This window comes from Thalia democratica, chromosome 4, assembly GCF_965202585.1.
Source record: "Thalia democratica chromosome 4, ktThaDemo2.hap1.1, whole genome shotgun sequence".
Classification (NCBI taxonomy): domain Eukaryota; kingdom Metazoa; phylum Chordata; class Thaliacea; order Salpida; family Salpidae; genus Thalia; species Thalia democratica.
Genome location: NC_139168.1, coordinates 12,725,125 through 12,740,840, shown reverse-complemented (window position 1 = coordinate 12,740,840; position 15,716 = coordinate 12,725,125). Strand labels below are relative to the sequence as shown.

The 15,716-nt window shown below is 28.1% G+C and overlaps 1 protein-coding gene across 1 annotated transcript; it reads right to left on the bottom strand.

Moving 5' to 3' along the window:
• Positions 1 to 2,593: 2,593 nt before the first annotated feature.
• LOC145834429 (dynamin-like GTPase OPA1, mitochondrial) lies at positions 2,594 to 13,086 on the bottom strand. The gene is made up of 10 exons (XM_082941856.1): positions 11,651 to 13,086; positions 11,051 to 11,177; positions 9,699 to 9,843; positions 8,212 to 8,436; positions 7,268 to 7,379; positions 6,059 to 6,251; positions 4,461 to 4,701; positions 3,870 to 4,073; positions 3,379 to 3,604; positions 2,594 to 3,236 (listed from the first exon to the last, which is right to left on the bottom strand). Exons 1-10 carry the CDS (start codon positions 13,073 to 13,075, stop codon positions 3,081 to 3,083), a joined length of 3,054 nt encoding a protein of 1,017 aa, XP_082797982.1. The 5' UTR covers positions 13,076 to 13,086; the 3' UTR covers positions 2,594 to 3,080.
• Positions 13,087 to 15,716: the final 2,630 nt, after the last annotated feature.

Genomic DNA, 15,716 nt, shown 5'->3' with positions numbered 1-15,716 from the left:
ATTTTCAATAACAAGTGAAAAATATTTTAAACAGTTGAAAGATACAAGATGAATAACTTAAAATTTATTTAGACTGATGCATTTAAAATCATTAGCAAGTTCTAGAAAATTAAAAAACTTAAAAAATATTTATAGATTATAGTACAAATATATAATAGTATGTTAAACACAACTGTAAAAACTAAAAGCAAAAGCTTACAGTATTCTTAGAAGTAGTTTAATCTTAGTTTAAATTTTTATACCCACTCATAGTAACAAGCTCACTTAAAACTTTTAAATTGTAAGAAAAAAAACATAGTTTTGTTATTAACTTAATCTTGTATTGACTGATTATAACTTTATAATAAATGAATATAATGTAATAAATAAAACAGGCAGTGTTAAACAAAATGGTTTTTTAATCATTATGACAATAAGAAAGTTATCAGAACGCTTAAATAAAAAAAGTTTGTAGAGTAAAATCATAAAAATCGTGGTTACTCGCGACTATGCCTGCCTGATGAGTCCTAATTAGGACGGAACCGGTCGTAGGATTGTCTCTGCTGTTGTTTTTGATCGTGCGGTGAAGTTCATTGTAACATAAAACTGTTTTGTTACTACTTGTTTACAAAAATGTTCATACCCATAAATTTCTGGTTTAAGTTAAAATCATAAGTTTAAAACAGATTCGAAAACGCAATTTTGTTTGAAGTACGATTTTTTAACAAACATTTATTAGTTTTTAAAAGATATATTTTTGACAAAACTATGGAAAAAAATATAAACACTATTTAAAAAAGAATATTATTACTATGTAACGCATTTTACTTTTTCAAAATCCAAAAAATAAATTAAAACTTGATTTCTCTTTTAAAAAAATACTATATAAAACGTAGCTTTATTTAATTGTTTTCTAATAGTGTTAAGTATTTTATTCTGATTTATTTACCAAACTAACCTATGCTAAATACAAATTTGACAATCATTAATTTCGGCTGTATACTTTTGTTACTATCAAAACTATGCTGGGTAATATAGAAATATTTTGTTACTCTGAGACTCTTAATTATTACTAATTGAAAAACAACAAGCTATTTTTAAATATAATCTTGAACAGAGTTACTTTTAAATATAATTATTTATGTTCTATAGAGGAACGTGTATTTAGAAATACTTTAAGTTATATTTTATGTATAGCTTAAAAGGACGTGAAATCTAATTTCTATTGAAATTTAAAAATATTTAGAACGGACTTTGTTTTATTTTTTTACGTTAAAGTAAATTAAAAAATTTTTTGAAAATAAAATAATGTTTAATTTAATGTTCATCAAATTTTTTGTAAGCATTACTTAATAACTGAAATCATAGACAAAGTAAAATTACTTTTTGCAAACTTTAGCTTAAAAAAGCATTTAACTCGTAATAATTTAATACATAAAAAATAATTTAAGTACTTAAAGTTAAATGTAAATTAATTATTCAAATATAAGTAACTATAAATGATCAAGTTCAAGTTATACATAGTTTCGTAAAAATATCCAACTAATTAAATTGGTAACAGGTCTAATATGCACAGAGGGTCCGATATGCACGAAGGGACACTTTTTTGCACGAGGGTAAAAAAAAAAGAAAAAAAGTTACCAACCGAGGTTAAGGGGTAAAAGTGATAATAAAAAAAAATAACAAAAACAAAGTATATCTATTAGAAAAAGTAAATAAATAAACTGATAAAAAATTAAAAAAGTGACTGACTAGTGGTAAGGGTTAAGGGTAACAGTGATAAAAAAATATCTTATGAAAATTATTAATTAAAAAAACAACAAAAGAAAAAATTTACAAGTAATGAATTATATATAAAAAGGTGTAAAAAAAATTACTGATCGAGGTTAAGGGTTAGGGGTAATAGTGATAGTAAAAAAATAAAATTTAGTGCAAGTTCATTAAAAAATAAAATGAAAAATCTTCAACCCGTGCAAAAGCGTCTTCGTGCATTTAAGACTCCTACCTAATTAAATTATATTTCACTTGAAAATAAAGCATACATAATTTATTATGCTATGTAAATAAATTGTTAAGTTTACAAGCTAATTAAAAAAGATATCTAAATTAATACACATTCACAAAACGTAATTTTTTTAGACAACTAGTACAAAAAAGCAATGAAAAACAATTTAAGTGAGTACTTTAAAGTAAAAAAATTAATAACTTAGCAAAACCTTACAAGTTATGAGTTACGTCATGGTGCACACAAAACTTGCTTTATGACGTAATATTCTATGACGTCACACGAGTTTGTTTAAAAGTACAAACGTTTGCTGTGCACAAATTTCATATTTATTTGTTAAAATATTCGTTACAAAGTTTTCTTTCTAAAAAATAAAATGTACATCACAGTAAGAATTTTAAAAAAATTATATATAAATGTGCTATAGCGATTTGGAAAAAAGTGTTTTTTAATTTTAATTTGTAGATAAACATTTAATTATTAATTATGTTTAGTAACAAATTATTAATTTATTTTTTGCAAAAAAAATAAATTTCATATAAAGCGCATCTTAAAATTATACTATAATAACTTATGGCAAGAAAAAATCACAATATATTTTTAATAAATTATAAACAAGCTCATTTAGATACCAAGCATAAGTAGGAAAACAACAAAATTATAAACTTGGTCTTATACAAATTAAGGAATCTCACCAAGCTATAAGAAATATCAAATTGTTTAATTAAATTTAATGCATTTTTTATTAATTAACTCATTTTGAATAATAAAGTCATTTTTTGCAGCATCTTAAAAACTCATTAAAGCTATTAAACTTTATTTTTATCTAATCAATAAGTTTTTATTAATACAAACTCATTGCTCAATAATGTTTGACAAAATAAAAATTCAATCACTTTGTTTTCAAAAAAAAGTAAACGCTAAACCCTTTTATACAAACTAATAACATGTAATCTATTTAAAAGCTGAACTTAATTCGTATATTACTTAATACAAAAAAAAAATTAAATAAACTACTTATACACAATTACTAATAAAACATCCTTTCAACAAACAAAACGTCCCGATCTGAACTTTTCACTTTTGTGCATCAACATCAAGGTTCTTTTTTGAGGGCTTGAATGAAAAGCTCCAATTTGTTTTGTATTTGGCGCACTTTTCTCATTTCTTCGGCCAACTGAACTTTCTTACCGACTATCAGTTCCGTCTTCATCTCACTGTTCTTCGACATTTCCTCCAAAACGTCTTTCACCTTTAACATTGTTTGAATTATTTTTTTTTCTATGAAAAAGAATAAATAAATAAGTATATCTGAAACTATTACGTAAAATAAAAACTAAATTATAAATTTTTGGATAATTTAATATAAAAAACAACTTATAAAACAAACAAACCTCGTTTTCGAGTCTCTGCGCTTCGCTGTTCATCAACTGCTGCCTCAACGCGTTGCTGGCAATCACCAGCATCCTCCTGATTCGCCAGAACAGTATGACGTCACTGCAGTCCACCGTGTCGTCACAGTCGCCCACGTCACTGATGAGGTTCTTGGCGTCGACGCTGTGGCGGAAGAACTCCTTGTGGCAGGAGTAGCAGTTTTGCAGGGCGTCTTGCAAGAAGTGGCTGTTAAAGGGGAGAAACTTAAAAGTAGGTCGTTTCAGAGCTGCCATATATGAAATATTTAAATTGGTAGCTGTTTGAAACTTTAAATTACTACGCAATTGCAAAGTTATTACGAAGAGGATATGGAATTTATATTGTCTTCGACTTTTTTTTTCATTTGAAGTAATTTATAAAAATAATTCTAAAACTCCAATTTTTTTAGTTATAACCGAACTTGACAAAACCCCTGACAATAAAAAACATCAATATGATATATATTAGCTACCTTCTGTTCAAAAGTTGCCACATATCTTTGACGTCTTCCTCTTCAACAGACGCGTATCCCTTCGACAGCAAGTTGGTCCTGACAGTGGACAATTGAACTTGTGACAGCTCTTTACTGCCTCCATGCGGAAACATTTGTTCCAGCTGGTGCTTCACTGCCAGATTTCGCTGCTGAATTTCGCTCCTTTTCTTCCACTCACTCCAGCTGTTTAAAATATAATTTTTATTCTGTCAAAATATGGTGTAAAATTTATTTAGAAGTTGCAGTGATAGTGGTATTATGATTTACAAACAAGCAATCTGCGCAAATGTGTAAAACAAATCAAACAATTGACCAAGTTGGCGCTGATTAGACAAACAACAATTCAAAAATAAAAATACCAAACAAAACATTGCAACAGACTAAATACAAAAAATTTATACTCATATTCATCTTTTCAAAAATAAAACACACTGTTTTACCCAGTCCGGATAAATAATTTTGAATTTGAAAAATAAACGCACGACTTGACAACACAGTAGATAAATAATCAAACAAGTATCAAAAAAAAAATTATATAATTTTAATCACAATTTCAATAACCAAACCAACCGTTTCATCCAATCCGGACCGATCACCCTCTGCATCTCTCCTTCCAAATCCTTCTTCATCTTGGTCAGATTGCTCTCAATGAACCCGACAGCCTCCTCCCACTGCTGCCTGCTTGCCACGTTCTTGTCTCCCAACACGTTCTGAGTGATAACCTTCAGCGGTTCCAAGAACTGCTCGTTCCACGTGTGACGTTCCACTATGACGTCACAAATCGCCTTCTTCAGCTTGCTGAAGTCGTCGCCTGTTTGAAAGTTTAATATTTTGAAATTAGAACTTTTATGTCCAGAGCTAGCTTAAGTAAGCAAAAACTAGCTTGAGCTTATGAGTTAATTCTATGGGTTTCTTAAAGTAGTGAAAAGATTTGTCTTTGTCGTACTAAGATCTATAGTAGGGGTGGACAACATTTGAACATTTTCCAATTTTTTGGGGAAAAAAATTACCTATGTTTATCAAGCAAATAGATTTTTTAGGGCAGATTGGTTGGAAATAGTTACAATGAAGACTTGATAACAAATGTTTAAAAGCACAAATTTTAGTTGAACATGATTTTGGATTCAGCCTGCTTGCCGGACACAATTTTCTATTTACCTAACATCCACACTTTGAACATTTGTATTTAACTCTTAATAAATTACAACTTAAGAATGTATTTTAACAGGGTTGCCACAGATCAAGCTGAGATAAAATTTCCTGACTTTTTCTGACTTTTATTAAAATTTTCCAGACTTTACTAAATCAAATTCTTAATTTAAACTTATTCTAAACTACATAATCAAACATTTGAAACTATATAAAGCTTTCAATCTTTTATTTCCTCTTATTATTAAGTATAAAATTTGTAAGAAATAAATATACTCTTATTCATTTCAAAAACTTCAGCTATTTTACAAAAAATTACTAATAAATAAACCTACCATAGAATTATTTCTACCTACTTATTTCTTAAATTTAAACAACTTTATAATTTTTAAGAAGCAAAGTAAACACATAAACTTGTTACATTAAATACTAAACTTAGAACTTAATTATTTTTTAAACAAAAAACACTTTATTCTAAAATTATGCTAGATAAACTTTTGTGTATATATCGCAATTTCACTATTGAAGTGACCTTGCCACAGATCATCAATACTAAAAAGCATACAAAAACTGCTTGTTTAATTATGGGTATCTGTTCAATATATTAATAAAAAACTCTGCAGTTTTATAAAGGATATTTTACTAATGTTTATCAGATGAAGGCATTGGAAAATAAGTAGTTTTGTGAATTTCTAGGAAATTTTTTGCAATTTTAGTCTGACTTTAGACGATTTTTAATTAATTTTTTTAATTTCAAGGATTTGGAAAATAAGGAATTTATTTAATTAAACAGAAAATATCTTACGTTTTTTTCAAATGTTGTCAAATTTCCTGACTTTTGTCTTTTTTTTTATAGTTTTTACTGACTTTTCTTGATTTTCCTGACTTTGTGGCAACCCTGTTTGAATGTCAATTTAAAATGTTTTTGTTGTCTTACACACATTTTAGGTTTTGATTTAAAAAAAACTCACGACCCTCTGTTTACTAGTGAACTTAAAAGTATTTATAGCTACACGTACCGGTCTGAATCATGTACTGCTTGTTTGCTTCGCTGTCATTGGTCAGTATTTGCACGAATTCGGCGGTGAGGGTCTGCTTGGCTATTTTGATTGCAGTTTCAGGAAGCAGCTTTCGGCTCCACTCCTTCAATTTTATTTCCACCTGCGTGTTGAACTTGCCCGGGTCGTTTTCCTGCGCCGCTGGTAGGTACACCTGCGTTGAAGGTGAAAGTAACATAAGAATGAAAAAATTTGATGTTAGTTTATTAATCAATTTTTAGATGTTTGTAATGAACCAGTTCTTTAATTAAGGTACAGTGATACACCTGTGTTGATGGTGAAAAGAGTAATATTACGAAATTAGGATTTATTAAATACGTTTGGTTAGTTAATGTAGATATTCTATTTTTCTGTGCACAAAAAGTAGGTACACCTCAAGTTTATTTTATTTTTTTTAATCAAAAATGTTTTAATTATTAGGTTTCGGAAAATCTACCCAGGATTCAAAAACTGAGTTATTTTGTTCATTACATTTATCATTTATAGAACATAAGTTTTTTTTGAACTAGTGGTGTACTATGTACAGAAATGTGAACTGAAACTGCTTACAAAGCAAATAGAATATAGTAAAGTGATATTTTTTTAAGATTCACTTGTGTTGGATGTTAAAGTTAATACTACTTAATAATGTATTAAAATAAATGATTAGTTAGTCAATGAGATATTACTATTTTACTGTTTGAGGTAAAACTACCTTAGGATTTATTCTAAAATATTAGTTTATAAGTTGTTATGTACACCTGTGTTGAAGTTTAAAATTAGGTTATACTGTTGAATAGAGCTTACTATTTAAAATTCAATTTACTAAATTTTTTAAGATTAAAAGTTTTATTCTCTTTATAAACCAGTAGTTTTCACGGTGTGCACATAAAAATTAATGCTGTGAAATAATGTAAGTCCATATAAAGGTTGAAATTAGGTAATATCATCTCGAGATCTTTTTAAAAAATCGATTATTTGATTGGTTATTATTGTAAGATTGTAACGATAATTTCTATAAAAAGTGGTTCTTACGATGTGCATTTAAAGCATAGAAGGTAAATACGACTGTGTTGATATTTATATGTTAGAATGCTAAGTTAAAGTTTCAAGCCCAGTTCAGATAAAATAAAAATATGTAGGTTCGTGTTATCTAGTCTTTAAACTATGATTACAGCAAACAAATGTAACCTGGTTAATAACGTGGTCGCTTACTGCTTGCCACAAATTATTCTGAAGTGTTTTCTCCCACGTTTGTGGGGCGATGCTCACTAACCGGTGCATGTCGTCCAATATCTCGTTTCTGTTTATTTGAAATTAAATAATTTCATAAAGCTCGAACACAAACTTAGAATAAGTTTAATATGTAGTTCCTGCTTTATTTATTAACATTAAAAGCAAACTTTCAATTATATATTGAGAGTCGATTTTTGTCAGTAAGAAAAATCCAAAACCATCATAATTTACTAACATTTAAAAATGAAATTTTTTTACAAACATCAAACATCTTTTATCTTTATATAACAAAGTAACTCAAACTGTGTAGTCTCAAAGAGTACAAATATAAAACTGAAGCTAGTGACGAATTGCAACTCATTTTAAGGCAAAAAAGCCAGCCTAGGTAACCGAAAACTAACTTAAGTCAGTTTGAGAGTATTCAAGTACTTTTTAATTAATATGAGTCAAAAAGTAATCTCTGCAAAAATATCTAAAAATTTCAAAATTATAAAACATTACAAACAATTAAAAAACTAATTTTAAGTAAAAAAACTACCGGAGGATTTGGGTAAACATCCAGGACTAGCCTGAGTTTTACAATAAAACTCAAACAAGTCTGAGTTATCTGAGTTAAAAAAAATTAAAGCTAGCCTGAGTTGGATAACTTTTTAGAAATTTAAAACCTAAATCTAAATCCTGAATAGAATAACTGTGTGGCAACCCTGGTCCAGTTTCAGAATAAAAGTTAAATTCAACAATAAAACTTAATAAAAGTTAACTTATAAAAACTCAGCTTTCCACCTGAAGCTAAGTAAAAACATTTTCTCACAAAAAAATACCCAAACTGCCTGGTTTTTATTAAAAAAATATTTGATTAGATGGAGTTTGTGGCAACCCAGAAGTAACTTTCTTCTCACCTGGCTTTTTCGAACAGTTCGTCCCTGTTGAGTTCCCTGTACTTGTTGAAGTTGTTCTTCCACTCCGTCTCCAGGTTGAACCTCTGCGCCTTGAACATGTCGGCCTGTTGTTCCACCGATTCCTTCACCATCTTCCAGAAGCAGTCGCTCACACAAACGCTCAGGTTCGATGTTGTCAGCTGAGATTTTTCCAGGATGCCTCTGCGCGACAAGTTGCCGAACAAGCTGTTGATAATTTGTTTAGGTTTATATAAAACAACCAGTATTTATATTATTTATCAAACAGTATAAGTGCAAATTAATAGTTAAAATATATAAATAACTAATAATTATATAACTTGTTTAAGACAACATATGCTAAAGTCTTCAGAGCCAAAGCCCTAGACTTTCATTTGATGTGAAAAATCTCAAACAACACGTTTTGATCATGCAACTTGGATCATAAAACCACAAGTTCTTGGGGTAGGAGTCAAATATGCACGAAGGGACACTTTTGCACGAACGCAATTTTGCACTAAGGGTCACTTTTTCGAGGGTTTATTATTTTTTTAATTTTATTTTTAATATCACTGTTACCCCTAACCCTTACCCTCAGTAACTTTTTTTATTAATTTTTTTTTTTATTAGTTATTTTTTTTTTTACTTTCACTGTCATCCCTAACCCTTCCCTCGGTCGATAGTTTTTTTTTTCTTTTAATTAATTTCTATTTATTTTTCTTGTTTTATTGTTTAAAAAATGTTTTTATTAGTTTTTTTTATTATCACTGTTTCCCCTAACCCTTACCCTTGGTCGGTAACTTTTTTCTTCTTTTTGTTTTTCATTAATTTATCTCTAAGTTTTTTTAGTCTTTTTTTTCTGTGTCTTTTTACTCTCGTGCGAAAATGGCCCTTTGTGCAAAAGTTTCTTCGTGCATATTTGACCTGTTCCCAAGCTCTTGGTAGGCTGACTACTAGAATAATTTAAACAAGGTATGGTGACACGCCATTAAGTTTTATATGGAAAATACAAAATTACTTTTAAAGTAGTAAAGACTGAGTAGCATAAAAAATTTTAGAACAACTTTTTGATTTCGACTACCACAGTACAATATGTTGAAAAATAAATTGCAGTTATAAAATAAATTTTTAGACGTAGTAGTACAAAACATAAATCAATGTTTAAAGTGAAAAACATTTTTTAACAATAATCTAGGACTTAAAAGCTTACAAAATATTTGTCACATACAGTTAACGAACAAAAACATTATTAGGCTTAATTTTTTTGAGAACAATCAAAATTACTTTTATTTTTGAAACAATTAAGTCAAAAATTCCTGAAGTAGCAATAGCTGAAGTTAGAGTCGTAGTTAAAAACAATTCTATCATTATTTTGAATTGAGAAAACTGAAATTTACTTTTTAAATACTTACATTGGTGTTTACAAACTAAACATTTATCTATTGTTTGAAATGGAGAAACAAATTGTGTTTATTAAACAATGAAATTACCTGGAGTTTTCAAAGAATTCAGCTTCGTACTGTTTGATCTTGTCAATTTGCTGGTCATCACCATCTGGCATTCCGGTCACAACTGCAAAGTAACCCAGTGCCTTCATTGGCAGCAACTGACCGTTCAATATCTTCTGAATCCGACCTTTGATATGTTTGTTTTTCATGTATATAAACGCGTGTAGATATGAAAGCTTTGACATATCTATGGCAAGAAAACAAGAAAAAAAAGAAAAAACATAAGTGCTATAAATTTAATTTATATGTTGTTAATTGTTAATTACTATTTAATAACAACAAATTAAACAGTATTCTTACTTTATTACACCCATTAGTGTAATAAATACATTAGTGTTATAAAGAAAGAATTCTGATTAATTTGTTATTATAATATAATCCTTTGAACTTGTTTCGCTCAGTTCTTTATTAACAAACGCTTAAATTTATATTTTTTAATAGTTAACTATTATTTACCAATAGTCTTACTATAACACTTTCTTTTTAGCATATGAGTTTTTATGCACAAAAATTGAAAGTTTACTCTGTGTTACTCTTGTTTGTTTTTAATGATCTTTTTTAATTGTAAACATTGGCAGCAGTTTTAAGAAGTTAGTTTATTATTGAAAAACTAATTAAGTATTTATTTTAAAATAAAATAAATCTTGGACTGACATAACTACCTTTAAACTAATATAAAACAAAATGTTATTATAATTTACTATGACCTTATTTATCTCAAAACAATATATTAAATATTAGTAAAACTTTTGAAATTTAGTATGTAATAAACAATTAAATATGAAAAATTAAATCACAAAAACTTTAAGTCTTGCTTTATTATTTATAAATAGTTTTATCAAATTTAAGCATCTAAATTTCAACTGCATTATCATTAATTTGGTAAATATAACAAAATTTAAGCCATAATAATAATCTAAGATTATTTTTTGAGGCAACTTTATTAGAACTAAGACAAAAAATATTAAACCAAGTTGTTATAAAAATATCTACTCAATTTTTTCAGCAAAATTTCATTATAAAATAATTTAGTTTGATTCAATACATGGTAATATTTACTTAAACTACTTTAAAAAATCAGAATACATTATTTTTTTGAATTTGTAGAACAATGGTTTTTGCCAATTGATTTTTTATTTAATAGTAAGAACAGTTAGAATTTTTTTGCCTATGATAAAAACAACATCAAATAAATAACCTTTACAACTAGCATACTTCTTGTGACTAAAGCTAATAGTTACAAATATATAAACGATTTACTTATTGATTACTTATACGGTTTACTCTTTTATACCAAACAAATACAACTATTTCTTTTTAGACAATATTCTCACCTGGCTTACTAGTCTGATATTCGGCTTTGTCAGCTTTTGTCAAAACAAATATGGTTCTTTTACCCTCTGGGTCCACTTTGTTGACAGTGTCTGTTACAAGACTCAGTTCTGCATCTACAGATCCGTCCTGTTATAAATAGAATGTTTGTTTAGAATTAAAAAGTCCTATTATTTTAAATAATAATACTTAAACTATATTGTAGTCACATGTTAGCTTGATTATATTTCATAACATTTAATTTTGTTAGACTGCTAGTTGAATTTATTTTAAGAAATAATAGATATTTTAGAACACTTTACAACTTATGTGCAATGTGCATTAGTACTTAAATGTTTATTTGTGCAATCATTGTAACTAACAAAATAAAAGTAAATAAAAAAAAATATGTTTTAAAAATTACTGAATAAAAAAAGCAAAACTTTATGAATAAAACATAAAATTACTTGAACATAACTTATTTTTTTAATAAATTCCATTTAACTAGGTTAGTTTTTTATGATCACTTAAGAAAAAATTAAAGAGCTAGTCAGCATATACATAGGTACACAAAGGCTAAACTTTAGAACAGCTATTAAAAATTAATTAAAATAAAAAAATACCTGAACACACAGAATAATTGAATTAGGGTTTTCCATGTGCTGCTGGCTTATTTTCAAAATTGACTCTCTAGTGTCTCTGGCCATTCCATAAGTGACAGTGTTGATCATCCCTGGCAGATCAACCAGAACCATCCTTCTCAGGTTTGGTCCCTTCACTGTCAGGCTGATTGTCTCACTGGAAACTGTATTCTCTTCAGAGCAAATAGACTTCATTTTCAACTCTATTTCTCTCCTTAAATCCTTCAGTTCTGATTCCTTAGTCAGGTCAAACTTTCTAGAGCTGTCCTTAAACTGGGCAACGTGGTCAGGGCCCTCACTTAGGGTCACTTTCACTGGCGACCTGGTCATCATTTCCCCTGCACCCCGGGGAAATATCCTAGCCTGGACGATCATTTCAAGCACGCTGGTCTTCCCAGCACTCTGGTCTCCCACCACAACAACCCTGGGTAGGTGGTCCTGGGTGTTGTAGTCCTTGTCATAGTCCGAGAGGTCGTCCAGCACTTCAGAGTACATGTCAATGAGAGACTTTTTGGCGTTGATCCTCTTCATTTCCTTGTCATCTTTGGCCAGCTGTTGCTTCCTGAGGTACTCGCAGTCTTTTTCCAGCTTGTCAACCAGAATCTGGTGGGCCACCGCGTCTCTGTCCATCTGCAACGCCAGGTCCCTGTATTTTTCATCTCTCATCCTCACCTTCTCTGATAATTTCTTTATTGTGCTCCCACGCTGTTCCAGCTCTTCCTTGAGAGCTTGGTTGTCCTCAAGCAGTGCTTCCAGTTTTTCTTCCAGAGCTTTGATCTGCACCACGAGGTCCTCAACTGATACTTTGTGATCTTCTTCAACCTCTTTGCTGGGACTATTGTCTCCTTTTGGCTTTTCTGGTTTTAGAGACATTCCTTTGGAAGTCAAGTTGCTAGGATCAATTTTATCATCATTGTCTAAATTAAACAGTGAGAACATCACAGCTGACATTGGCCCCAATGTCTTTTTGAAGTCATCAAACTTTTCTTTGTAATCTCCTTTTGAATATTCATACTTTGATTGGAGCTTGCTCAACAAGTCCTTGTTGTTTTCTTTTGCGTCCAAAAACTTTGACTTGAGCATTTCTTTGCTGTCTACATACCACTGGAACTTTTCCTGGGTGCTGTCTTTGAAGTTTTGAAACTTAGAGTCCAGGTAGTAAACTGATGAACCAAATCCACCAATTATCCAGTTCCTTGGCTTGACAAACTGACTCAGCACTATTCTGACGAACCCTGCAGTAGGACCCATCGTTGCAAACTGCAGGTGGACTTTTTCTTTGTCCTCTGTTTTGGCTCCAGGAGCTTTCTTTTGGTTGTTGAGCGCTGCAAAGTTTCTTCTGACATCTGTCTTAAACCTTTGGGAGCTCACATTTTGCAAAGTTTTTGCAAATTTTCCAAATTTCATGTTTGTTACAAAAGTTACTGTAAAAAAGCTTAAGTTGTATTTTATTTTTATAAGTAGTTAGCTAAAATTAGGGTTTACATATAGTTTCAAAAAATCTAACCAAACTGAATTAAAAAATAACATTAAATTTTATTTCTAAGTACGAAAAAAGGTAATAATGATCTGCTTAGTTAGCTGTTGTGGTTTTGAGTAAATGTTAGTAAAAGTCAGTAAGTCAGTTTCTTCAAGGCTAATTTTTCTTAAAGAGTGAACAGAAATTAGTTAACAGTGAACTTATACAGTACTGAAGCATATTTTTTAAGGTGTATTTTATATCTGAATTCATTTTTGAAAAAAATTTCTTGATAACTTTTAAAATCCAATGATGTGAGGTTAAGATACAAATAAACCACTGCTTTAAATTAGTTTTACATAAATAAAGTAGTTAATTTTTAATTTAGAGTGTAGATTTTTTTTTATTTATTCACTAGGCACCGAAGAGATTTTCATAGTTAGACAACCATCTGGGTAAAGCTACTGCTATGTTTTATTACTTTATACATCTAAAACACTAAATATTTAATTTATTGTTAACCTCTAATGCTAATAAATTTTATAAAACTAGTGAAAACTACTAAAATTTTAAATTAAGTTTAAAAGATCATTATTTAACTTATGTTTATCTACACTACACATTTATTATAAACAGATTTATATATCATTAAAAATTGTGTCAATTAAGCTTTAAAATAAATAATTATTTTTCATGATATTTGAATTTTTAACTTTTTCTTTATGATATTTTAAATAGTAGGAACCCTGGGATAAAGAAGTGTTGAAACAAAATTTAAAATATTTACAAACGAGTGAAAGTTATAGTGAACATTGCATATAAAAAACACAATTTCATTTACTTTTAAGTTCAACTTTTTTCAAAAACACACTTTCTTTCAAAAATTTCAAAACATAAAAAATTTGTGAATAAAAAAAAAATTAATTTTCAAACTTGTTTAACTGTAATAAAATATTAACAAATAAAATATTTGAAACTTTAATTAAAATTATTTTTATATGGTGATACTTATGTAGTTATTTAAAAGTACTATATTTGTAGGTTTTTTACAGGCTTTGTTAACAATTAAGTAAAAAATAACGAAATGTAATAAAAATAACAAGTAAAAACTACTATAAAGTTAAGTTTAAAACATTTCTTATGTATATATATTTGTAAAATAGTACATTTGTTGACTTAAACTAGTTTTTTTTTAATTTTTTACTTAAAGCTTTTACTTATACAACTCAGTTCTATTAATAATCTTATTTAGTTAGATAAAATAAAACACATTTCAAGAAACTTTTAGAACTAAAATGACATGTTATTTTGTGAAATTATATAAATACATATTTCTAATTTTTTGTCATAAATTCATATATATCTTTATACATATTGCTACAAATGAATTAGTACTGAGTTCCAAAAGTAGTATTTTTTTAAGCTCTGAAAACAACAGCTTCTGAAAAAGTGCATCAAGAGTAAAAAAGTTTAGTTGAATATGGTGTACAAACAACAGTTAGGTGTTTTAAAGACGACTCAACTTATGTGAAAACTTATCAAATACTTTTCTTAAAATTAGCCTCTTTAAAAAAATCTAACTCTTAAAGCATAATCCTTGAGTTTAAGCAGTAAGCTTTAACTGTATTATAGTACAAATGAAATTCAAACTATCATGAACGAGTTGATAAAGTAAAAATAATTTTGTTTTTACAAAATCTGTTACTACTTCTATTTTTTGGTCAACATACATTTTTTGATCTTTTTGATACAAGTTTTATTAATTCTAATCTAACTTAGTGCTTGCTTATTTAAAAAAAAAAGCTTTTTTAATCCTTACAAAGCAAGCATTCTTAACTTAAGATAAATAATTAAACTAAACTGCCTTGGTAACCAAGATTTATTTTCATCAGTTAATTTTCAAATTTTAATTACTTCGTTTTAACTTAATAACAAATCTTAAACTATTTCGGTTTACAAATCAATATTTTTTAAAAGTAGTTGTAATGCTAAGCAATTATTTAACTAAAAGTGTAAAACTATAAATTATCTGGAATTGAAAACTAACTATTATGTTAAAAATAAATCAAACTTTTACTGCTTAAGTTTATAATATAAACACTAACTAGTGTAAAAGACTTTTACCATACACAATAACCATAGTTACAAATTTTACGATCAAACTTAATACTAGCTTTAAATATTTCAAGATATTTTATGCTTTAAAATGCTTTCAAGGCCTAAACTTTTAATAGTTAATTGGAATCTAATATGCAAATTCTGCTATACTTTATATAAAATAAATACAATAAGGAGTCAATTTTAAATCTTTTTTTCTGCCACATATTATAAAAAAATCAAATTTATAAAAATTTAAAACTATATATTATTTTTTAAGTATTGTTTGAGCGTACTTAAACTTTAAAATACTTTATCACACAGAATCAATAATATAAAAAAAATAGATATACTAATGAACAAAGAAAAATTAAGAACTAAAACTTTTTTATGAATAAAAAGGACTATAAAATTTATATAAAAAGTTTAAAATCCTTTTCCTACAGGTTTCTTTACATTTAACTACATATTAGACAGAGAAAGTAAAAATAA